Below are 26,724 nucleotides of genomic sequence, written 5' to 3'. Positions count from 1 at the left end.
CTTCAAATGCTTGAGATAAGTTGAAAACTTTTGGTCTATTTTGAAGAACTGCATACAGTACCACACTACAGCTTAAATATTCCAGCCTAATTATTTCAATGAATTAGATATTTGTCAGGAAAGAGTTTGATAAATGTCGTGTTTTCTGTTTTGTAAACAATTATGTCATTACATGTAGCGAATCACGGCTTTGAGTTGGATTAAAAGTGATCCTAACTTTTGGTTGGTGACAGAAAATGGAAAGAGTTGGTAGAAAAGTTTGCTATTGGCAAAGGCTGAAATGAAATAGCCTCATTACGATGAGAAAGGTCAGAACTGCCAGTTAAATAAATTACGTTTTTCCCAAGCCAGCAAGTCATTCTTTTTTACATTGATTCAGCGGCTAGCAGACGTTAAATCAATGCTTAAAAAGGACTTATTTGTAGTCATGTCTTAAACCTCTCAAGGTTTTGCCACCTTTTCCCGTTCATTGACGTGATGGTATTTCGACTATTGTGGCTAGAAGTATTTTTTGTTGTTGATTACAATAAATAAAAACTCTTAATTTCAAACACGTTAATCACGAAAAAATGATTGATTGTTTCTCTGCTTTTAAACTAGAAAGCACTATTTAGTGTTGCCAACCTTGCGATTTTCGGCTAATTTGGGCCTCTTTTTTAATTTTGTGAGTGGCTTGTTTTTTTGCCTGTCTAACTTTTTTATTTTAACTTGTTTTTGACACCAAATTAAGAGTTTTTTCATTGTAGTCAACATTGTGCCTTTTTTTCAAGATAATTAGTACACAGAGTCAGGCCCGGATTTAGGGGGGGGCAGAGGGGGCAGTTGCCCCGGGCCCCCCGACTTTTGAAGGGCCCCCCTATGTGGAAAAAATGTGATTTTGTGTTATTTTATTCCTTTTGACCTTTAAAGTCTCTGCAAAATGCTGTGCAGTAGTGGACTGATGCTACTGTAGACATAGAGATGGTTTTTACGCGCCGTAGGCGCAAAAAGTTTTTTTTGCACGGGGGCCCCCCGATCTAAAATGCCCCGGGCCCCCCATCAGCTAAATCCGGCCCTGCACAGAGTGATGTAAATAAATAAGTGTCATTCTTGAAGTAAGGTGACGTATCAACTTTAACAGTTGTACTTAAAATTTTGAACTGTTAAAATGCATGCTTGAGATTGGTTGCAAATTATTGGGCTTTTTTTTGTTAATTTGCCTGTTTTGGCTTGTTTCTCAGATGCAGATGCACGTAGCTTGTTTATAAAAATAACTTGGCATCACTGGCACCATTGTCTGATTTTTCTCCATACATGTCTGTGTAAGCGAAAGAGAGACAGGACACAAAACAATTATCAGTTCAGTTTGTTTTTACTTTTTGACCATCACAACGAGAAAAACAACAATATATGACAAACACAACAGAGATCCAGAAAAAGGTAGAAGCGACAAAATGCGGACGTTATAGCGTGCATCAGTAGCGTAGCTAGGAATTTTCAATGGGGGGGGTTTTGACAACCCAGCGGCTGGGGGGCCTCCCCCAGAAAATTTTGAAAAATTACTTCGAATTTGGTGCATTCTGTCTGAGAGCATTTTCAACAAAAATGTGGGTATGAATATTCCTGTAAAATGGTGCTGTCCGGTGGCATAGCGAAAGGATAAGATCATGTTTTCTTCGGCATTTTTCGCAAATAAAGCTAAGTCTCTATGTTTTCTTGTTGCTAATTCCTGGCTGAGATATTTGAATGTTTGGTATTGGCAAAACTCGCTCTTTTAATGCAGTTTTGTTAAAAATTTAACAATTTTTTTTAGACTGAAAGCATCATTCTCAATATCGCGACGTCACACGCGTGCCAAAGGAGGGGGGTTGTAACCCCCAAAACCCCCCCTTGGCTACGCCACTGGCGTGCATGATACCAAAGCAGGACAATCAATTTAAAATATTCATATATATATATAGGCTTACCATATTTTTGTGACTTCAAAACTGGACGCCTCCAAAGACCAAAACCATTAGCTGTGAGTTTTTAACTTTATATTTTCCGATATTATTACATAGGCCTACATTTAAAGCCATCCCGGCTGTCTTCATTGACCGTATTGTCATCGAGAGTTCATGCGCATATTCTCTGTCTAAATATCGGTTTCAGTTTGAAAAATAGAAAGGAATTGACGTTAACTACCAGGCTACCAGCTACTACTAAAGTGGCTGACCAGCACCCTCTTGACGTACAGAAAGACACGTAACAAATTGTACCAAGTATCCGCTAACAATGACATAACAAATAACTTTTTATCAAAAACAAAGAAACAAACAAAATCACGCATTTACCTTCAGCAAGTAGGCTACCGGTACGCTACACAGCAACAACAGTAACGAGAACATGCTAATTGGTAATGTTCGTGTATTATGCTGGCTGAACGCCCAAGCGGGACGTTTGGCTGACCGGTCAGGACGCCGGGACAAGACGTTAAAAAGCGGGACTGTCCCACCTAAAATGGGACGTATGGTAAGCCTGCATATATATAGTCTTTGTTTTTAACGCATGGATGCTTTGGTAGTCAGTTTAAAACATAGCCTAAACAAGGCCACATTATTTTTGTTTTTTATTGTATAAGTCGAGGAAACTTGCCAGCATTTTGCATACAGTTATACAAGGAAGTAAGACTTTTTTGGAAAATGTGTTGTTTTGATATCATTGATAGTACTGTATTATACTTCATGATTCATCATTGAAATATTTAAAATACTTTGAGTGAATAAAATATATATAGCTTGTCTATTCCCATGTTGATTTGTGCCCCATATCATCATTAATAAATATGGAATTACCGCTCAGCAGGGTTACCACACTGCAATATCTTCAAGCATAGCAGGTCAAACGTTCATCAAAAGTTAACCTGATTGGCAATCGACATGTTATGAACATTGGCCCAGTATGTTGAACTGCTTAGTGAAAGATACTATCACTTTCTTTTTGTGTTAGATTTATCTTACTTTCTTGAGTTGTCTTTATACGGCAGTAATATAAACTATATAATATTACAAACATAAAATGTAACATCAACACTATTTAATATTTATTTAAGATTTACTTGTGTAATGTGTATAAATTAAGACGTTGTTAAGTTTAAGACATTGTATAATTTAAAAGCTGATTTGTGATTGGAGACGACTATTTCTGAAACATGGATATTCCACGTGTCAGTTATAACCAAGGAAGAGACGATGTAAGATTAGTGTTTTATTTTAAATGTGTTCACTGCTTTTTCAGTTTCCAGTCATATCGTTACTGTATTTATTTTAAATTAACTTATACATACTAACAATGATTAGTGAGTTTTTAGTTTTTCACAGGTAAAATTTTCTGTCGAAGTATGGCATAATATATTATAGTCAAGATATTAGTAGTTATATATATGAGATTGTGTTGCTGTTTATAAATTGTATCAAGAGTATCTTTAAACATTTTTTTAAGTTTATATATAATTGCTCTAATCCAGTTGACGACCTGAACTGTTTCTGCAGGAAATGCAATTTGACATGGAACTTGAAAATTCAGTGGATGATACAAATAACAGCCCTTTTGGATATGTTCCTTTGCGACATGGATCCCATGCATCCTCATCATCCCTCCCTGCAGGTGGGTTAGACTGGGAAAGGTTTGGGTGATTCTATTTGATCAAGTCAAATGTGCTATTTTAGTGGTCAATTTTTCTGCAATAGATCAGTTGAGCGAATAGATTGTTGTGTCAGCACTTCAAACTGTTGCAATAAATGCAGATTAGCATTTGGCAATATTGGATACATTTTTCAAATTTCATAATGTTGGTGCTTTCTTTTCTAATCTTATCATGGTATATTTTATGCAATATTGCAGCCATGCTATACATTACATATGGTGGAATACAAATTTATAAATATTGTCGATAGGTCAAGGCATCTACGCTTTTACTGCTTTTGAGTGTAAAGGATAATTTATGCCAAATATTAGCCACTTTTTGAATAAGTAAAATAGTATAGCAATAGTGCCCCCATTTTTTGAATTGGAAGCATGTTCTTTATCTACCAAGTTAATTGCACCAGTTTTATGTTGTTGTCTTGTTCTGCTAAAAGCAAGCAATAGCTAGCAAAGGAATTATGATATATATATATACTGTCTTTATGAAGCATTTAATTTTTCTAAAGTGCTTTAGAGCTATATTTAGCATGTCTTGCTGCATTTCTAATTGTTATGTCACCAGCCCCTGGCATCTGAATAGACTTCACATGACTGGGTAGCATAAGGACAATTGTTTGTTTTGGTGTGTCTAAATGGTGCAAGACTTAACCCTGAAACAAGATGTTATATTTAGTATCAAATGCTTTCTTTGTTCTATCTGGATGAATTTAGACCACTTTGAAACCATTTTGACTTATGAGATCATTCAAGCATAACGTCAATGACTTCACCGTGTATATATTGTTATGTAATCATGAATAAATAATTATTTCAACGATTGCTATTGATAGGGCAGTAACTAGCTTACGGCTTGTTATCTATGTTACTTATTAACCAATATAGCTGTTGTTTGATTGCTATTTGGTACTTGCAAGTACCACTGCTATTACTGTATCTCAAGCTGTGGTTCTGTGATTATAATTTTTATCAACAGTTTACTTACAAATATTATGTCCAAATAATTTATCCTTTGTGAACCCAGCTAGAAATATTCGTTATTTTTACGTATCGATTCATCATGAAAATTTTGAATCAATTTTACAAAGGACAGATTTTGACAATGACATTTTCTAAAAGTGACACCTGTCACTGCTTCTCTTACACAACACTACTTTTTACTGCTCAAGTCCGGATTCATCTTTTTATATGTATCGGTGTTAAGAGATGTTTTCACTTGACATTTCATCACTTTCCAGGAGAGATGCTAATGAGCCCTCTTCCTAAAAGAAAGACTGCTGGGGAGATCATTGACACTTTTACTCCAAAGTGAGTGATTTCGATATTTATTTTGTTTTATATGCCATCCACTCCTAGTGTTGCCATTTATCGGCATGAGAATGTTATGATTTACCAGCTTATGTCTACACTTGATATGGCAAATGGAGCATCATTATGCAAATAGATCATATCATTGAGAACTATTTCACTGAAAAGTTGCTGCTCATAAGAGAGTTACCAGGTAATGCGTTCATAGTTTGCGTCCATATTTCGCATGTTGGCACTCGTTGGCTGCATATTCGTTAAAGTTTAACTCAAAGTAATTGGGCTATTTTGTTCACTTTATTAAATGTTCTTCATTGTGAAGCCGAATCTTATGACCCAGCGACCTTTGTCTGGTAATGTTGATACTCATACTGGACAGTTAGTGTAATCTATTGTTCACATGGCCATCTCTCTACATCTGCAGAAAAGATTACAAGCGCGACAGCATCGTGTCAGCCGACGAAGTATTGAGCAGCTGGGACAATGAAACGATTGTTTTCAAGGCGGAGGGAGCCAGCGACGCGGTCAAGCACTTTTTCTCGTAAGGTTTCTTTGCTCATAAGTCGTTACTGTTGCAGGAGAGCAAAAAAAGTGATTCTTCAATGTGGAAGTTGAAACTTTTTTATGAAAGCTTTTCCTAACTTTTTTATTCACGTAGTTTTAACATTCATTTCCGGTACTTTATGATTCTGTTGCCAGAGCACACTTCCCGCAGTTTGTCGTATCCAGGCTTACACCTGGTGGTTGAAGATTTAGATTAAGTGGACGGGAAGGTAAGGAAGCCAATCTTCGTGTCCACCTTCAGGCATGCCTTAAAGTGTCCTGCCAAAGACACAGCCGCATGCTCTTGAGCGGTGTCGAACCGGCGCCATTTCGATTCCCGTTCCAGGGTTCTCACCACTCGGCTATGCAGCCGACTATGCACCCGCAGTGATTAACGTACTGTACACAACGCGTCATTTCCAAACGCATCACTTTTCAACTTTCCATTCAACGGCACCTTGTGGATGGAATAATTCCCGGGCAATAACACTTCCCGCACCCCTGGCTCAGTAGTTATCGCCTTCGGCTCTGGTGCTGGTAGCTCTGGGTTCGATTCCAGGTCGGGTCATACCAAAGACTTTAAAAAGGGTACCGATTGTGTTCTTTGTTGCATAACGCAGTGAGGATAAATCAGGTAATAATCTGGTGACATACCACCCTCTTCCAATCTGCCTTGAGCCAGCATGGAAGCAGTACGCAGTCTTCGAAATTAGCCTCGGCAATCGGCAATTGCCGAGGTGATTGCCGAGGCAGATGCATGAATGACACATTAGCCTCGGCAATAAAAATGCCGAGGCCACACGAGCGCTTGTAAGGACCACAAGATTACAAAAATAACCTTAATTTTCTTAGACCACACCAGACTAGGAGGTTGATTCAATCTTACTATTGCTTGATGTTTTTATTTGGGTTACTTTCTACTTCGCCGGCGCTTAGACACGTGCCCAGCTGGGAAAATTGAATCTTTCATAGAAATATCACCCTATTTGCATTGGTTCAATGCCAGTAGACGTCAAATTATTGTAAGCATTTACTTCTTATCGCGCTTCGCCTTCCGTTATCTCGTCCAGCTGTATCAGAAATGATCGCGTCGCTTTCACAACGAACCACACAACATCAACAGACGTCGAATACATGTAAGTAATAGGTTAACGCGTTAACCTTTAGAGTGAGCTTTTTTAATTGCGGTTTGTGATAGATGTCTGGTTCATGGACTTCTAAATATACTACTATTTAGAAGTCCATGTCTGATTGCATAACAACAACAGGTGCAATTTAATGCGCTAACAATGCTCATGTGAACTATAAAAAAAGCTTGCAACCTTATAAATACTGGCTTAATTGTTACGCAAAAGTTATTGTTTCATCGAATGCTTGTTCTTTACCAGTGTCGTTGCAAATATAAATCATGGTAAAGAAAGATACAGTTAAAAAGTGGAATTTACCTGCTATAGGTTATGAAACAGAGGGGACCGAAGGAAAAGTTAGTGTAGTATTTTGCAAAATTTGTAAAGAATTTATGACGGAACGAAATCGGAATTAGAAAAGCTACGGGGCCCAGTTAAAAAAGTAGTAACCAACTCATGAAAAAGTTCCAAATGGCCCATTTCTTGGCTTTGAACAATAAATCTTTCAAATTTTACAAAGAACTATATAAATTTGAAAAAAACGTTTTTAATGCTGACTTGGGAATTGGATACTCTACTGATAAGGCTTGTAGAGAAATGATTCATTTTTTATCCAACGCATTAATGCAAGACGAGGTTACTGTGCCTTTAAACAGTAAAAGCAAGCAATATTTCAGTACTTTGTACGATGGGTCGTCAAATGCCAAAACTATGGACAAAAAAGAAGTTTTCGTCATTAAGACGTGTTCTTTGGGAAAACCTACCTGTCACGTGCTATCTGTCGAGGAACCAGAGGACCGTAATGCGAAAGATTTGAAGGATGCATTCGACGAAGCGTATTGAAGGGGAACTTCGAATTTCCAAAAAACAGCCGACTGATAGGCATTGGGTCCGATAGAGCCAGCGTGAACAAGGCCGCGTTTAACTTGCAAAAGGCAGAAGTAGGCGATCATTTGCTTTTAATGTTATGCATTGACGAGACAACCTCATCCTCCGATACAGCATCTGATGATTCCGATTCTGACTAGTTCTTTATCAAACAGTATTTGTGTTGCTCGCAGTATCCCAATTGTGCCAAAATTATGTTAGTGTAAACGTAAATCGAGGCAATCTTCTCGCAGGGAGCTATTAATTTGTTACCGGCACCTGGTTGAGGAATTAACGCTAGTTTATGATAATTCAACGTCGCTAGATATCGAATTAATGTAAAACTAATGTAAATTTCTTATTGGGCGTTGTTGTTACGCAATGCAACCGGTCGGGAAAATTAAATCGATTTGTGCTGACTCGAACGTTGAATCAACCCAAAATTAACATATTTCCCCCCGTGAGTTATTTAACATGAATTATCGTAACAGCGTGCGTATCGCATTGCTCGCTTTATCGCTACTTTTGGTATTATTACATCACAACAAATCAAACAATGCGGTCTTGATAGACTACTTTAGTATATTTTTCGCTTCTCGTTTTACATGTTGTGGTAGCCTACAATTTTTTCGTAATAAACGTTCACAGCAATTGCCGAGGCAATTTCAACTTTTGCCGTTTGGCCTCGGCAACGTTTTTGCCGAAGTAAAAATATGCTCATTTCGAAGACTGACGTACGGCTCATAAAATCAAATGGAACCCTGTCAAGTAACCCATGTTGATGCGCAATCTGCTGCAAGCGGAGATAGCGAATGATTATTATAACACTTTAGCAATCGGAAACTTCACTCTGCCAATCTCTTTAACCGGCTCTGCGTCAAAACGAAATGCCTCTTCAAGTATGCGAAACTACCAGGAATAACCTATCAAGGCTTTGTCAGTCCGAGGATAAAAATTTAAAACCAACCAACCACTTGGGTGCACGCTGCATGGTCGTCGAGCGATCGCATCTTGGTGACTGGCAGTTTAGGTAAACAAAACAATAACACAGTAGTTTTCGACCAGGGACAAAATTGATCTATCAAGGGAATAAATTCACTGTTGCTAGAAAGGTCTTCTGCATGGCGAATTCCTAATTTTGATCCAAAGTAGATGGTAGAGGTAAATCACCATCCAAATTTCTAGTAGGGGTGACCAATTCTTTCCTTGTAGCGATTGCCTTGAACACTTTTCTCCTTCGCATTGTAAACGTAATTTTAAATCTTCTATAATATGTGAACAATAATAAAAAGTTAAGAACTCCTTATTGCTTTGCAGAGACGAACTCAATCGGTCGCCTACCCCCGCCCCATCAGACCGGGTCGATGCCGGAGGAGATATATCTGCAGATGAGGATGAAGATCGCGTAGACATGCCCCCGACCCACCTGCCCCATCTAGGGGTAACATCAGAGCAACGCAGGGGGGCAGAACCCATCGTCAGAAACATCTCAACCAATGAATATGAATTCCGTTACAAAATGAACCGCCCCCAACGTGGATGCTTCGTCATATTCAACCACTTCGTAAGTCATCTCTCTTGTGCTTCCAATCTAGCTTCACTTACTTGGCTTCTCATTGTGTTGTTACTCTCAATACTTCTTTACATTACTATAACTAATTGATGCAACTCCACCGTGGCTTCACACTAACTTTCTGGCAGTGCAAACCGGTATTGCTCACTGAACATCTTGTGTATTCTACGTCGCCAGATGGTGAACTCGCGTAAAATTAAAGCACAACTCTTAGTGAAGTTTGCAGAGGCTCGGACAATCTGTAGTTACTTGAGCTCTTGTTCGTATTTGTAGTGTGGAGAGTTCTTGGGCGAATTTTTGTTCTTTTCAACTGAAAATCTTAATTGGTGTTGAAAAGTGTAATCTTTGAACATGTTTCTTTTACTTTTTGACATTCTGGCCAACTTACACATCCAAAACGTCACAACACATCGCATTCTTCGTGCTTGAAAACGTTTAGTTGTGAATTTCCTTCAACCACAAACAGAGAAAGAAGACGTCGTGTTTTTGCTGAAAATTTTGTTAGAGCTTTACTGCAAATCGATCATTTTGTACATTGTTTGAACGCCTGGCTAGGTTTTGTCTGTTTTGACAGCACTCCTTATTGTGCTTGTGACGTAATCGGTGAATGACGCTTGTCACGTGACTGCTTTTGTCTCAGTTCCTGTTTGAACCTTCACCTCGCCGCATCAGTCCCAACAAAAGTTAGCAACACCAACACATGCTTCCTGTGTTAGGTCAAGTCTTGGTGTGCTTCCTGTGCCAAGTTGAATTAAATGGGTTTACGTGTTTCAGCCTGTGATGGTTTACTTTCTTTGTGATGTCACATTGTATCGCTGAAAGTTAAAACCTCTAATTACGTTTTCTGTTTATTCATGATTGCAAGTTATGTTTCGAAAATTGATTTTTTAAACATTATCCTTCCATTAACATTATACGTTATGATTTAACGTTATGCATTAACCTCCCATGGTGCATTTCAAAAGGCAATAACATAAAATTCTACCTAAAAACAAGTTTTTTAAGTCATGAAGAACGCAGCCATTTTGAGTGATGAAACATTGATTCAACTTTGTACTTTCTTGAAACAGGGTTGTCGGCATTTTACCCGACCCAAAAAAACCCGGGTGGGTTTTTAAAAAAAAACATTTAAAAAACCCGGGTTTTTTAAAAAAGCCCAACCCGCATGGTTTTTTTAAAAAAAACCCGGGTTTTTTTGGGTATTATTTAAAAAAGATTCAAAAAAGGTAGATTCATGCTTATTTCACCTCAAATACTACTTTCTACCAATGAAGTGCCTCTCACTCACAGTACATGCTGGCATAACTCAATAAAATAATGCACTAGGGCTGTTTAACTATGAGGCCTTCTTGCATAAATGAGTTTTAGTGTAGTACAAAGTGGCATTACTTGATTTTGTGTACAGAAATATCCACTGTGTTTTCAATTTATCCTTGGAAATTTCCTTCACAATCACATCCTCAAGTCCTAATTTGAAGTTTGTTTTAAGTACCTTGTAGTACTTTGGTTCATTTTTTCAATTTTCTGATAAAAATTGGACAAATATGATGCTCTGGGTTTTTCTCAACCTTGTCTTGAAATGAGCTAAACTTTATCTTTCACTGCAAAGTCAGCCCACATTAACCCCCGCTTACTTGTGCTTTGCTGCAGACATTCGACTATTACAATGAGGGAAAGAGGGAAAAGGATCACATGCAAGACAGGAAGGGCACGCGCAAGGACGCCCTTAACTTGGAGAACACCGCAAAGCAACTTGGCTTCGAGTTTGTGAAGGTGATTCACGACGCAACCAAATCGGAAATCACTCAGTGGATTCAGATTCGTAAGTTCATGCAGTTGGTTAAACGAGAAAAGCTACGTTATTTAATGCGATGAGTGAATTTTGTAACTAACGGTCAAAATTGTTGTTTTCACATCGTTTTAACGTTTGGTGATATTGAAACAAATGGCAACTTTGCTTATTGAGAACTTCTGGTAGTCTGGGGATTTCTGTTTCAACTGTATTCTTGCGTTGAATCACTGTATTTCAACGTGAAACTGGTGTCTTAGTGGCGACCGCGGACCATTCAAACTACGATTGCTTTGCCTGTGCTATTCTGACACACGGTGGAGACAGAGATATGCTGTACTCCCGCGATGCACAGATGAACTTGAGGGACTTCACTAGACCTTTCGGTGCAGACCTCTGTCCTACACTGGCCGCCAAACCAAAGCTGTTCTTTATCCAAGTACGTACAATGGGCTGATTGTTGTTTAGTTGATTTTACGTTGTCAAATGTTGATGTGAACCATGCGGCCTGATTTGTCACATTTTGCAGATTTTGATTACAGCTACTGCTAGTGCTTGACTGACATTTTTTGAGATGTTTTTACTTTTTGCGGTTTCCTAATGACATAAAACTTTTTTGTTGCCTTGGGGAAGCAGTAGCAAATGAGAAAAAGTAAGTTGAAAAACGCAAAATCAGACTGTTATTGAAAATTAACAGTCCGACTAAAATCTACAAAATCAAATTTTCTTTGTTTTTCAACATGTGAGGATGTTAAAACCTATTGTGACATCTGGGAAAAAGAATAATGAAAGCGTAAAAATCTAATTTTTAGAAAAATTTATTTAAACGTTTGCCCAAAGTTAGAAAAACCTGGAAATTTCTGCAAAATGTGACAAATCAGGCCGTATCTTGAGGTGGCCATGTGTGAACCAATATAAGACGTTAACGCATTGGTCTGTTTGCTGGCAGTCTTGGACAACTTAATTGTTTTGGCTTTTCGAAATTAACTTAGAATTTGAAATATTCAAGTCTTTACAGATTGAACTTGAATTAGAGTCAAAGCTACCCAAGTTTTCACAAATTAGATTAGAATTTAAACTAGGTTAGAATTAATTTGATGGCGTTATCACATATTGTTTTTATATTTGGATGAAAATGCCAATATGGTAATTCTGGATCGAAGTATCATTTCACCATCACGGTACCAAGACCCCCTACGTCATAATAGACACTGTGACGTAGATGATTTAATATATTAATTAAGATTTTAATGACTTCGCTGCTTAAGCGATGGAATGACAGCATAGCAGTTTGATCTTGATCGTTTTATTGCCATTACCATGCATGAGGTTGATAAAAGCGCAATTTCCTTTCATTTACTGAAAACTACTGTTGGACCAACTAAATTTTTTTAGAAAAACCGGAGATTACATTAGACTACAATTAGAGTAAACAAATTTTTACCAAATTACATTAGAATTACCTGCATTTCGCTCTAATTCATCGAATTAGACTAATATAATTATCTAGTTGTCCCAGTCTAGTTGCTGGGTCCTGCAACATTCATGTTGCTTTGATACAAAAACAACAAAGCTGTTACGACACGAAAACATATGTTTATACAATATACATGTACAGCAATAAGTGATAAATTGTTCGTTTAATTGCACTGAACACTACTCCTGCCAACCCGAGTATACTCGGGCATTGTGACGTCATTTTGACGTCATTTGATAATTAGAAAAATCTGGTCTTTTTGTTTGCCAAACTGCATGAGTCTGACTGTTTTAGAAAGAGGAAGACTTGTATTGTCTAAAAGTTGAAAGAAATTACTAGGTTTGTATTTAAATTTCATCTGCAATATTCAATTATTTACAAAGAATTGTCATTTTTTGTAAAAAACTGTCATTTTTTGTGCAAAGTGAAGCTTATCCAGTTCTTTCCTCGCATATCGCGTCAATATCTCCGTGACAACCTTTATGCTGCAAGTGTAGCACTTGCCTGACATCTACCGGTAAAGTTTATCGCAGTTTGAAGATTTTTTTTCCGATACCTAAACGAAAGCGAAAAAAGTAAAAAAAAACACAAATTTTTTGTAGTTTGTCAGAAATTTTAGTGATTTAAGGCATTTTCAAAAAAAAATACACAAAATTTGTAAACATACTGTAAAAGACTGTTGAAAATGCACCAACTTTCATGTTTTGATTTTTTTTCTAGCAGTTTCCGTTCTCAAAATACAGCAGTTCAAAATCAAAGCCTTGCTCAAGCTAAATTTAAAAAAAATCCACCAAAAAAATCTTGGCAGTGAAAGTGTGAATATGTCTGCAGCATATAAGACATGCAAAGGAACATTGGTATTAAGGTTACTACGAAATGTGTCCATTTGACCAACCACTTCTATTTGTAGGCTTGCAGAGGAGTGATGTTTGATCCTGGAAAGAAGATAACATATGTTAGTAACACCCGGGACTTTGTGGATGGCCGTCATAAATCCTCCGGTGGAGATGCTATGGATGGTGGCGTAGAGAGGGAAGTCACGATCCCTGCCGAAGCTGATTTTCTCATCGCAAACTCCACTGTGCCCGGTATGTGATGTAACAATGCAATGATGCAAGCCACCTTGCGAAATCTGTTGAGCTTCCCAGTTAGCAAAAGTTGCAGCTTGTACATGTGGAACTGAACGTTGACGAGATGCGGCAAATTCCTCGCAGGGTCAATTTAACATTTATTTTTATGTAAACATAACTTATAAACGAATTGTAAATTTATTAAGGACGTTGTGAGATTGAAGATGCTGTTGTAACAAAATCGATTCCTAATCATTAAAACGAGGCTGGTTAACTATTGCTGCGTGATCAGCAATCAGCACCTATAATTTATAAACACGGTTTTGTGCAGTCAATTTTGTTTTTGTTTTTTTATTACTCCTGCAATACTATCATCATAATTATAATAGCATTGTTTTCCTTTAAACACAAAGGACGGTACATCACACTGAGCAGAGTATCTCGCCAGACAGCAAGCCATTCCCTAACTTCTTAAACTCCCACAAAGCACAATGAATTTCTTAGGGAAAAAAGCGCTCCACATGTAAAATCCTCATAAATGTTACAGACGTTTCTTGACTGTGACGTCACTAAATGAACACTATCATTATTATTGTAGAATACTACTCGTGGCGTAATGAGAGCAACGGATCCTTCTTCGTTCAAAGCCTGTGTGCTGTTCTCAACCAATATGGAGACACAATGGAGCTGATGCAGGTACCGGCACAAAATTCTATGCCAACCAACATCTTGGCAGTCCTTAGTGATTCATAAATACTGTATAAAGGCTCTAAATTTCGGTCGCTCAAGTTTGTGACCAGCAGTTTGCAGAAAGCAATGTGTATTAGCCCACGATTATTATGACCGAACAAACGCAGAACCAATAAATTCCATTAATACCGGTGCTACAAAAAATGCTCAATGCCAAGCAAAAAGCCAAACAGAGCGGATTACATCATTATGCAGTTACTAGTCTCTAAAAATCTTTAGAGCAGTTTTGGACTAGAACTTTTTTAAATTTTCGAAATTGGATTATAATTTTCACTAACGTTTTTACAAATTGACTAGAATTAGAACTACCCAAGTTTTCACAAATCTGATTTGAATTTAAACTACTGTAGATTAAAATTAGTTTAACACAGTTGTCACATATCTGTTTATATTTGGATAAAACGCCAACGCCCAACATGACAAATCTGCATCAAAGAGTCATTCCATCATCACAGCACCAAAACCTCTACGTCATAACAAACATTATGACGTTGTTGAATTAATTGAGTTTTTAATGACTTCGCTGCTTAATCGATAGAATGACATCATGGCATTTTGGTTTTGATCGTTTTATTGCATTTTCCTTCCATGATGATAAGAGCGTAGTTTCCTTTTATTTACTAAAAACTACTGTTGGGCAAACTAGAATTTTTAACAAAACCGGAAATTAGATTAGAACTAGAGTTAGAGTAAACAGGTTTTCAGCAAATTAGATTGGAATTACCGACGTTTCGTTCCGTTTCATCGAATTCGACTAGAATTATTTGGTTGTCTGTGTCTGCTTTACATGCTGTTACACCCTGAGTTGGGACCATAAGAAGGTTTTTATTCAATAAAAGCCTTTTGATGATCCCAACCAAGCGTGAAACACCCTGGAAAGGTTTTTAGAGACTAGTAACTGTCTGTATTTGATGCAAACTCAAAACCAAGTATACTTTAAGTGACAAAACAAATGCGTATCAACGAAATTGTGCATTAATTGAAATTCCGTTTTACCTCCTTTTTAATTGATCTGCTCGGATTATATTTTTTAACTTCCTCCTCCTCCATCCACAGATGATGACGAGAGTCAACCGGATGGTCGGATACGATTACGAGTCATCGACTACAGATGAAACGTCCAACAGGAAGAAACAGATTCCCTCCATTGCCACCAGGCTCACTGCGGAAGTGTTTTTCACCCCCAAGTCCACAAGACAAAGCAGATCTGGCATCCAGGTGCGTTGAAACTCTCCTTGTTGCTATTTAAACGTCACAAGTGGCCCATTACTGCATACTTGTGATGTGAAATTTTAAAAAATCGGTATTTGTCCGCTTGCTTAATAACATTTGAATAACAAGTTTGCCGTATTCTTGTTTCAAGCAAATTATGAGTGTTGGTACTTGAGTTTCTATGTGTACAAGAACATCAACCATTCATGTATAAGAACATTTCCATTCACCAAAAACCTTAACAGACTGTTTCATCTTTGTTGGGGTCACCAGAAGGTTCTTATTCAAATAGAATCTGATACGTGAAATTTGAGTTTCATGTTGAGATGTTGTTTTACAGGCCAGTTGCTCTCCACCCTCTACCAGCGCGTCATATGCGCACTGCGAAGCGAGGTAAGCTGGTTTGTAGAAAGTTCTACTAGGTTATGCACAGCCATACTTAGTTATGCATTAAACGATTGTGCTTCTCGAGGCGGGCTTCCATTGATTCAGTTTAGAGTTTAGACTATATGTGCCATCTGTTCCCTCAAACTAACGTTTTTTTATGTTAATTTGATAATGATAAGTTGGGTTTTTGCAAATCTGTCATCGACGATTTCCTAGCTAGAGTCTTGTGCGGTAATGACAAAGACTGACATCTAGTTGTTGATGTTTAGTGACACATCAACAAAACAGAAATCATTTGTTTTTGGCTTTTCACTCATTTGTTTTGTTTCCAGTGTTTCGCAACATACGGCAGACGGGACAAGCCGTTTGGTTGTGGAGACAACCTCAGTGCAATTGCAAACCGCAGCTGTGCCCAATTATTCCTTTGGCGGCACCACGTTCTTTCCCCAGGAACAACCTCCGCTGCCCCCTAAAACCAAGAAATTCTACCCAGATCCGAAACCATTGTCTCCATCGCGACGAATGACTTACCCCCAAAAAGTGACGTTGACCCCTCAGAACTCCCCTAGCCAGGTGAATCTGAGTCCCCAATACTCTCCAAACCAGGACCGGCTTCTCCAGGAGGCCACCAGCACCCCCATTGGTGTCCCATCCATGGGCACACAATACATCCCCGGTGGACGGAAACTAAGCGATTTCAGCGGCTACAGTCGCTCGTGTGAGTCTAGACCGATCCATAAGTCCCAGACCGTTCCAAAGAATGTGGATTTCCTACGAAGAGAACCCCGGGGATCCCCCCGTCAAACAGAGCACCGACACAGCCTGCCAGATAGCAAGCGACTCGTGGTACAAGACCCAGACCACCGACTGAAGTTGGCCGGTCGAAAGACTAATCAGTGTTTTGTGGAAAGCGACATTTGAACTTGCTTCAGTCGTGACGTCACAATGCGCTTACGTCACGATAGTTTAAAGATGCGTCGTCCCACCGCCCAAACACAGCTCTTATGTGCATTCTCACGGAGTAAGAGCTCTTGCACTTGTTGCGTTCCCACCTCGTCAGAGTCAGTGGTTAATGAACTCATGTTTTGTTTGAATCGAGCGAAGTGCAAGTGTCTCGTTGTATATTGAACTTTCTTAGCATCAACTGCACCTAGCTGCAATTAACCGCCATGAGATCATGAACAAACTAGCGATGACCCCCATTTCGTCGAAGTAGCTGCATGCTGCTTCATTCGAACCAAGTCAAAAGTCTCCGCCGCGTACCCAACAGAAACATACCCCCAAAGATCAGCTGCAGAATTCCTTTCCACAGTGTCCAGAGAGTCTGTTTTTCCCAGCCTGAAGGCTGAAAAAATATCCAGATTGTTATCCACAGTAGAATGGAGGCAAAGTCCAGTTGGGTACTTCGGCAGGGGATTTCCCTTGATCCTTGTAACCTGCTGCTGATGTTCATTGAACTTTCTTCCTACTGAAAACTTCGTATTTTAACGTATGCGGAATTGTATTTATTGCCTGTTTTGATTGCTGATGAAGTAGGTCAAATTTGACGATGGAAAGTAGCAAAAACAACGTTTCAATGCTTGGTCGTAGAGTTATCCATCGCTTATTTATTGGTGTCAAAAACTGTTTAGTTCAAAATAAAGTCTTTAAACTACCAGCCAAGTAAAACGAAGTAACGCTTTATTTATTTTCATGTCGTTTACTACCATTTTGTATGTTTTTCATGACTCTTTTCACATTTTTTTACAAGCGCACCATCTTCATTTCTAGCTGACGCGTCGCATGTCCGCATAAAGTGAAGCTGAGTTTTCTAACCACTTTTCATATCGCAATATTTTGGATGTTTGTTTTTGGGCCAAACTTTCTATAAGTTTGTTAGAAGCCAAATTTCTGTTAAACTATTTGGAATTACACGCCATGTTCTTCTTCAGTTGTGCCTTCCTGCGTTTCAACATTCTTACTTTGCAAATGCGTGTTTTCTTTTGAATGATGGCACGAGATGTTTTCACGTTAATTTAATGTCGCACAATGTGAGTTCAACGTAACCTTTGCATCGATATATTGTCTGACTTGCAGACAAGAAGGGATTCCCGGTGACATGCGCAAAACTTATTTATTTAGTTGGTCTGGGACCTAAGGCTATTTTTTTAATCAATTTATAGTTCTATTGAAAAACGTTACATTGTTATAAAATAACGTTTGTTACTGGTAGATGTTCTTTACAAGAACAGAAGCGTTACGTATTGTGATATAACAATACCTGCTCCAAGTACTTTCGACGAATCGAAGAACAACCTTCTGAACTGCTGTGCTGAGTAGGGTTTAGTTGTTTTCGTCATCATGTGCAACAATATTATGTTTATGACGCAACAAATAGTAAAATGTGACGCGTCATCTGTTTGCTGTGATAAGTTTTTGGAAAGCATTCATTGTTTGTCACTAATCTCAGTTTACAGCAACCCAGACAGCAAAATTTGTCATTTTTACTGTCTGGAGCGTGACAGATTTTCTGCCTGGAGAGGCTTAATGGAAAAAGCTACCTTGACAATAAATACTTTACTTTCTATTAGTTGCAACTCAATGTAAATTCATGCCAGCAAAACTTGTTATTTTTACATCGTTTTTACGTAGCCAGATGTTGAAGCGAAGTAAAGATGAATTGAATACGGTATGACTGTTACCAGCTGCTCAGTGCTCATGCTTGAGGCCTTTTTTAGTGAACTGTGGCATTTCGTTTTAAAGACGAAGCTGGGACGTTGTGTCGTTGTATATAATTATTGTACAGTGCTGGATACATGAGAAGTTCTTCTAACACTGTTCATACCAGTGGTTCCCAAACTTTTTCGATCCCTTTCAAAACTTACCAAGCCTGCCAACCCTTAATCTTCTGAGAATAAACAAGAGAGGAAGTTTTGCAGTGGTGCACTGTATTATATTAATTTTCGTACTTTTTCTAAAATCAAACCATTTACAAACCCCCCTTGACAGTTTTCAAGGATCCAACGGGTTCGTGAGCCCCAAATTGGGAACCACCGGCTTGCGATCGTAGGCAAATTACTATCTCTTGCACTGATTGCATCAGCAATCACTCATCGTGCCAACGAACTGCTCTGTCTAATCTTTTTCAGTAAATGTCTTCGTTAAGTGCTTCATCTGCAAACTCCAATCCTGCATCGTCTTCAAACCATTGATTTGACCTGTTTTTGATAAATGTTTTTTTCCACTTGAAACTGTAGTTGCGTTTTGTAACTACCATTGGTAAAAACTTCAGAACATACGTCAATTGAAACAGGAGTTCTTACTTGCAATCCGGTTTGTTCCAGATGAAACGGGTTGATGAAACTATTTGCCCGCACTTTGTTGTGCTGGGATTGTTTAAATTTGTCGCGATTCAATTCTAGTTTGAACAAGTTCAATTTAGTTCCAATATTCGTTACACTTCATTTTATTAAGCGACTTAAAAGAAACACTTGAAACAATGTTGAACCTTATTATTTTGAGAGTTCCTGCCTCTTTATCGTGGGTACTTCGACGTCGGGTTTGCTTCATACCTGCTACTGGTCCTCACGCTATGGAGGGCAGCATCTGGCGTTTCATTTGCTGCTGGATTCTGCAGTATTGTTTATTCGAAAGTTGGCAATTGTTCTGTCTATTGTGCGCACTCAACTGCTGCTTTTAGGTCAGTTCCTCCTCAGCCAATAAAAATCCCCCCTTTCTACATTGATTCAACGTTAGCAGACCTAGAATCAATATTAATAAGTTGTAGTGGTAGCCACAGAAAATTGTAAATTCTATTATTTTGAAGCCTCTGACTCCATGATATCGTGCTCGTATGGAATTTAGTTTTTTTTTTGTTCAATCCTAAACTTTTCCATCTGTTTTCGATGTTTCGCTTCTTGTGCGCTGCATACAACATCATATTGTCCCTGCGGTGTTCGATATCACGTATCGATAGAAGCAATAAAACATGTGCCTTTGTATTTGCGGCTGTTTGCTTGGATAGGTCTGTCCTACCTCTTACGTGCGTCTTCGCGGCAGCCACAAGATGTGCAGCTGAAGAGGTTTTCCGTCAGGAAGATTGGTTGTCATCTCAGTGATCTCAGACAGCAAAAGCAGTCATTTTTACATTGAATCAATGTAAAAATGACGGATTTTGCGTTCTGGGATGAAGTTCCAGTTTGAGAGGGTTGCGATGGTTGAAGAACCAACCTCAACAGTGCGACAAGTAGACCTACCTCCGAGAGAAAGTCTATCTTCTACCAGCTTCATCATTAATCGTCTGGGTTTTAAAACTGCTGTTGAGGTTGGTTGGACTTGAGCTGGACTGAGTTTCAATACAACGTTTAGTGACGTCACATTTTGATCCTCCGGCCCCAAACTAAGACACTTCGAAGAAAAACTCACTACATCCAATGAATACGCCGTGGTTTCTTCAAGTATCCGAGCCTCTAGAAAAGCTTAGCCTACGGGTCCCTAAAATGATCTCACGTCCAAACATACCCCTGTCTACGGTACTGTTGGATAGTCGCAACTGCAGCTGCAGCCCTTCAATATTTCCTTAATTGTTTTGTTGTGTGTACTTTGACAAACCACTCGACGCTAATTTCTCATTCTGTTGACTCAGCAGCGTGCAGTATGCTACAGTTTGTTCCGATAAGTTGTAACAAGAAAGTTTGGGTACTTATTTTTATGAGAACCAGCTTTCAGTGAGCTTGTAACCTATAGAATTTTGGCAATTCAGAAAAAAAAATTATTCTATCAAAAATTAGTAAGAAAAACATCAGCCAGTAACTGCAAAAAGTGTTCTTCACCAAATAAAATTTAAATTTGGTTGTTGTTTGTTGTTCATTAAATCAGAATCAAAATTTTAGGCTCAGCTTACATTGTCAAGTCCGCGAATGCACTGTTGCAGGATGAAGTTTGACTAGAAAAAGTTAAGAGAGGAGTTTGATCAAAGTAGCCTATGAACAAACTTGATACTCAACTTTTCCTTCGTGTTCCAGGCTTACACGTTCATGCATACGCATTCTTGGTGAACGTGATAGGCTTACTAGCCAATGAGTATAAGCTAACACAAAATAACCCAGGAGTAGGCCTACAATTAAGAATCTTTGTCATCTTTAGTGGCGCACAATTATAGCTTAAGAATTGCGTAAGGACAAAGATTGTGAGGACAGTTTTTGATTGTTTCTATTATAAACAGAACTACAGCCTGCTACAGTGGCGTAGCCTACACAAAAATTTTTCGTAGGGGCTTAAAAAAAATGCATGAGACCATTTTTACCAACGCTTACTTCACAGTCTGATGCAAATACAAACAAATGAATAAACAAACGAAAGAGAAGTGGGCTATATTTTGTTTTGGAGTGTCAAATCAAGTCTATTTGAATAAGATCAATTTAATCTTCTCTAGCAGATTAAAATCAATCAATTCAATTCAATTCAATTTATTTTTCTTTGTCGGAAAACAACAGCAATGATAAAGTTACAAATAGTGAACGGGAACAAAACCAACGAAAGGAAAAGGTGGCAAAACTACAAAAGTTTAAAACGTGCATGCGATGCAAATTTAAAGGTTACGTACACGAAAGTAAATTAAGCACGGCCACCAAACCTAACAGTTTAAAGTAGATGAATTAGTTGGAAGAACCAGTTGGCTCCACATACCTAAAGCAACTGGAGGTGTGCCAGTTGGTGAAACCATGCGGGGACGACTGAACCTTACAACCAATATAAAAAAGAAAAATCAACAACACGAGCATTCAAGAATAAACAATGAACATACGGCATATTATTACATATTAAACATATTACATATTATTTACATATTAAACATATTACATATACAAAATACTATGTACAGTACATCGTTTTAAGTAAAATGGAGTGTTCGCAGCAACGACAGTGGTGTGATATTGAATAGGAATTGATAACTGATGGGTACAGGAATTTAGATTAATTAACTTATTATTTGAGCATGATATTACACTGATGATCATGAATGATGAAAAATGTAGTGAAGATGATAATTATGAAAATGGTCTAGATGGCATGCGGGTGACTTCGGTATCGGAGCGGGATGGAGTTTCTTGAAATGAATTTCCAACCAAACTTCTGGAAAGTGATAGGCCTACAGCTTCATTGTTGAAGTACTCTTGCCAAATAAATCTACACAACAAAGTAACAGAGAGTTATAAGGTTCTGTGAACAAGTATATTATACGTAGTTCGGCTAATTAAAGGCGTATTGCATTGGTAACATATTAGCATCTAATAGCAGCCTATTGAAACTGAACAGTTTAAGGTGGTGATGGCAGATGTTACGGGATGTACGACATTGACAGTTGTAATAAGCTCAGATACTAGGTGTCAAACAGTAGTACTTGAAAGATTAAATGTACAAAAGTGGTATCTGTTACACAATGGACGTATGCTAATCGGTTTGAGTTTTTGTTTGCAGATGGGTTTTCAGCTTGCTGCTGAATAATGAAAAGGTTTCGATTTCAGTAATGTGTTTAGGGAGATCGTTCCAGACTTTAACTCCACTAAATTGGATGGATTGTTGGGTTAACTTTTTCGAGTAATAGGGGAGAAAAAATCGATTGCTACTTCTAGTTGATATGTGATGCAAGTTGCTATTAAGTTGAAATAGTGAGTTAAAGTTTTTAGGCAGTTGATTATGTTTTAGTTTAAACATGAATTTGCCAGTTTCGATGGTATAAAGGTTATCAATTGTGAAAAAACTGTCGACATTGTATTGTGGTTCATGCTTAGTGATCATTTTTATGAATTTGTTGCAAATTTTTTGCAGTTTGTTTACAACTTCTTGCAGTTTGTTTTTTGCAGTTTGTTTACAAGTTTACAATATCTTAGATTGCTTTCAATGAGAGTATTTGAAAGCTTATGCGTATTTGAAAAGCGTATTTGAAAGCAAATTAGTAAAAAAATCTTTTACTAATATAGAATCAAACTGACTTGCTGAAAAACAAATTTATTTGTAATAAATCTGGGCATCGGAGATAACTTTTTTTATCCTTCTTGTGGTAACTTTTTTTTATCTTTCCATCTCTATAAATCGTAAGTTTAATCACCGTCAGGTGTCAGCAAAGGCTTATCAATTTCATTGGCGCCAACGTGACCATAGCCACCACGCACGCTACCCGCGATTTGTGGTGTTTATGAATTATTAAATTAGTTTCATAGAGAAATATAAGTGGCAATTGCACATGCAAGTAAATTAGTATTTATTTATTTTAAATAATACCATTTAAGTTAAGTATGTCGAGTGTAAACAGTATAGAAAACCGTCAATCTACTTGACTCGCTTACTTTGCTGTCATTAACTAACAGTACAATGTAGCTTAGTAGGCCTAGGGCAGTCCTAACCAGTGGATCGCCAGGCTACTTCAGATGTGCCGCAAAGCTTTCCTAAACGTTACAGTTTTCTATTAGATCGGGAAATTATTGCATTATCATTACGTAACAAATATGCAACACTGTAAGAAATATGTAACAATTAGAACCATGTGCTGTGTCCATTAACAATTTCAGTACATACGCCCCTAGACGTTAGAACAGTGGTTCTCAACCGGGGGTCCGCGGACCCCAAGGGGTCCGTGAAGCGATTTCCGGGGGTCCGCAAAAGTTTCCGAGTTTTCAACATGACGGATCAATTAAGAAATTTAAAAATTGTTTGTGCTTTGTTTATGTATTAGCCTACAGTGATTTTTAAACTGTAAGTTGCAACGCACTGGTGCGTCGTTTGAAATTGCAAAGGACATTGCACAAAGGTTTGGTTTCTTAACTAAAATATCATATAAATTACTTAAACTCTTTAATAAGGCTATGTTCAACTTAATTCTTTTGAGACAGCAGATTGTTGATCAATGATTAATTTAGAAATACAAACGTTAGTCAGCAGTCTATCACCACTCACAGGTTTGCAATGACTGTGATCATAACGAATTAATATTGATTTCAAATGAAAAAAGGGAGAAATTCTTTGTAACAGTCGCAAGTATTCTATTAACTTTTGATAAAAGTTATAGAAAAACATCAAATGAGCATATAGCTTACCGATGTTTGATCCTGTGTGCCAACATATAGCTCATAAGTCATAACATAATTTCGTCAATCTCATCAATCGTCAAGTGCGTTGCGAATTCAGCAAATTCTTTTAAGTGTGTTGCTTTGAAACTTATGTAACATATGATTCCATAAGGAAACGCGATATACCAAAATTTCAAATTGAAATTTTTAGGGGTCCGCGACTGCTTCGAAGACACCAAAAGGGGTCCACCAAGACAAAAAGGTTGAGAACCACTGCGTTAGAAAGTGTAGGTAGGCTACTATATAGGCAGATAAGTAGTTTATTGAATTCAGGTAAACAGTAGCAAAGACGTAAGTTTATGTTACTGTTAATCTTCTGTCCAATTAGAGGCATTTTAAATAATGGCTAAACAAGGGTTAATGTAATTTATGTCACAGTAGAAGTCTTTCAGCTAGGCTAAGTGGAAGTATTTGTAAGAGGTGAGTTATCAATCAATCATTATTTTATTTTTCATCATTAACTCGTTCGGGACGAAAAAGGTACGGTACTACTAAAGTTCTACAAAAGTCAATATAGATCTACCAGCACGTTAATGAACGAAAAAAGATGGCAAAATCTTGAAAGGTTTGAAACGTGCTTGAATAGAAAATCATGTAGTACTGTAGGCTATATTATAATGTTTGTAGTTAGCACGGCCACAAAACCCAAAAATCAAACAGCCAAAAATAAAACAAAAATAGGAAGAAGCACACATGTAGTAATGAATGACAGCAGAATGAAAAGTGTTGTGGATTGAATTTGCCAGTTTCAATATTGATGTGGATGAGCAGTCATAATAATAATAATAGGATGGAGAAAAAAACCGGACAAAGAAGAAACTCATCCTCAGGCAAAAGCCCGTTTCGATGTGGCACAGGAGAGCAGGTGTTGAGCTCTTTCTATGGTCAGACTGTACATCATACAGTAGCCTACGACGATTGAGGTTTGAGATCCAGTTTAAGTTATTGTTTCTTGTCCTGGTGGTTGATGGAATGGATGAGCTGGTAGTTAATGATGTCCTGATGGTGTTGATGAAGCTCTCATCCCCTTTTGTGACGGTGTCGTGTTGATTATGGATTGTTGCATTTGCTGTTAATATCTACAAACATAAAAATACAGCACAAGCAGTCGACATGATTGTTAGGTAGGCCTAATATTTTGTAAACTATTTCGAATTTTCAACTGAAATCTTCACAAGAATGCAAAACAGCCTTTCTACGTTGTCTTTCTATTTCTTATCCATTTTTGCTTAAATGTTGTTTTAGTTTATCGACAAAAAGTGACTTTGTATCAGTCTTTCTAATTGAAAAAGGAAATTCGTTCCATGTCTTCGCTTCTGTGAACTCTATTGAATGCTGAGTAAGCATTCTTGAGAGGTATGGAATATTTAGAGAATTATTATCATGGTTTCTTGTAGACAGGTTGTGAGTGTGAACCTATCTGACATATTTAAATAGGTTGGAAAAGCAATCTAATAGTGAATTGTTGTGAAATTTAAACACGAAAACACCAATTTCCAGTTTGAACAATTGCTCAATAGATATCGGTCGATTAAGTTAATTTTCTAGCAAGCGAAGCACAAACCAATTTCAGCTGTATAAACAAATAGTAAAATGTTGCCTACATAGTTAGCATATAATATAACACATGGATATCAAAAAATTATTAAAATTTAGGCTATTAATTTGTTGAATTGTTTAAAATTAATCATTGGTTGTGAAAATGTTTATGCTCAGGAAACCACTTTGAAAGCTTATTGTTAGCCGTTTTGCATATATTTTAAGGCTTTGATCTAGTAGCAGATTTTTAAAAAATGGGGCTCCGGAGTTTTAACAAAATGAAGATTTTAGGTAAAAATGGGCAGAGGAAAAACAAATAAACAACCAGTTTTGTATGATAGTGGTTGTGGGAGGTTGCCCTCCAGAACATTTTGATGAATTTTGTACTGTTATAGTCACTGTTCATATAGTTTGTTACCTAATAATGGTTTTATTGGTTATAACACACATTTTGTATTTGATCAAACTTATTAAATTAAAACTAGTAGAGTTTTTTTTCTGAAAAGTTGTATTTTCTGCATTGTTTCTTACACACATAAACTTTTGAGACGTATTGTGCATAAAGTTTCAATCTTAGTTTGAATCCACTGCTGCAAACATGTCTGCTAAATACTGTCAGTTAGGTGACTAAAATATCATGTAGCCAGCAAAGCGGTATATACTGTATATAAAGAGAGACAAGAAATCCATTCGTTTGTTGACTCTAATTTTCTTTCAAATGAATTTTTTTAAGTTTTGTATGTTTAAGCATAGCTTCTGTCACTTTTTATATTCAAAATCAATTAGGACCAATATGGTTTTATAAGTAGTAGATTCTTTTATATTTCTATGATTTTTATGCTAAGCTTTCCGAGTTATTTTTGAATTACTAAATGGCAAAATGAACACTGCTAAACTAACAAACTGTTTGTATAGCCTGTAAGTTAAAGAAATATATTGTTTGCTTTTTAGGTGTTTTGCCTCTGTACATATTTGATAAATTTTGTGGAAGGGCTTTTTAGTCGTTAGCTGTTTGATAAGTAGGCTAATATGGTAAGCTAATATGAGTGCACTCAAGAAATAATAATATAATATTATACATTTTTGTAATACAATTATAGCATCTCTGATTACATTAGATAGATATGTTGTGTGCTCTAAAGTAGTATGAATTGAAGTGAATTTTTTTCTGTTTTTGCTTTATGAAGGTAGATATTATTCTGTAGAATTTGTGCTGCATTTTTTTTTTAATTTAGCACTTAATTACTTGGGAATGGAAAAGATCAAAAATTGTATCACTAGTCTGCAGTCTGGGAACTTATTTGTGCAAGTGTGTAT

General features: G+C 37.4%; 1 protein-coding gene across 1 annotated transcript; it reads left to right on the top strand.

Moving 5' to 3' along the window:
• The first annotated feature begins 3,066 nt into the window (after window positions 1-3,066).
• LOC145767102 (uncharacterized) lies at window positions 3,067-19,740 on the top strand. Its single transcript, XM_082578857.1, has 12 exons — window positions 3,067-3,211; window positions 3,510-3,624; window positions 4,899-4,968; window positions 5,390-5,506; window positions 8,820-9,066; window positions 10,726-10,897; window positions 11,125-11,303; window positions 13,252-13,429; window positions 14,010-14,107; window positions 15,218-15,379; window positions 15,714-15,766; window positions 16,093-19,740. The coding sequence occupies exons 1-12, from the start codon at window positions 3,170-3,172 to the stop codon at window positions 16,679-16,681; spliced, it is 2,022 nt and encodes a 673-aa protein (XP_082434983.1). The 5' UTR covers window positions 3,067-3,169; the 3' UTR covers window positions 16,682-19,740.
• The last annotated feature ends 6,984 nt before the right edge of the window (window positions 19,741-26,724 follow it).

This window comes from Aplidium turbinatum, chromosome 3, assembly GCF_918807975.1.
Source record: "Aplidium turbinatum chromosome 3, kaAplTurb1.1, whole genome shotgun sequence".
In the NCBI taxonomy this organism is placed as follows: Eukaryota; Metazoa; Chordata; class Ascidiacea; order Aplousobranchia; family Polyclinidae; genus Aplidium; species Aplidium turbinatum.
This window is presented reverse-complemented; position numbering and strand designations above follow the sequence as displayed.

Coding starts and splice junctions, on each gene's coding strand:
- LOC145767102 (XM_082578857.1), top strand. CDS start 3,170: ATGGATATTCCACGTGTCAGTTATAACCAAGGAAGAGACGAT. Junction 9,067..10,725: donor TCGTCATATTCAACCACTTC/GTAAGTCATCTC, acceptor GCTTTGCTGCAG/ACATTCGACTATTACAATGA. Junction 14,108..15,217: donor ACACAATGGAGCTGATGCAG/GTACCGGCACAA, acceptor CTCCATCCACAG/ATGATGACGAGAGTCAACCG.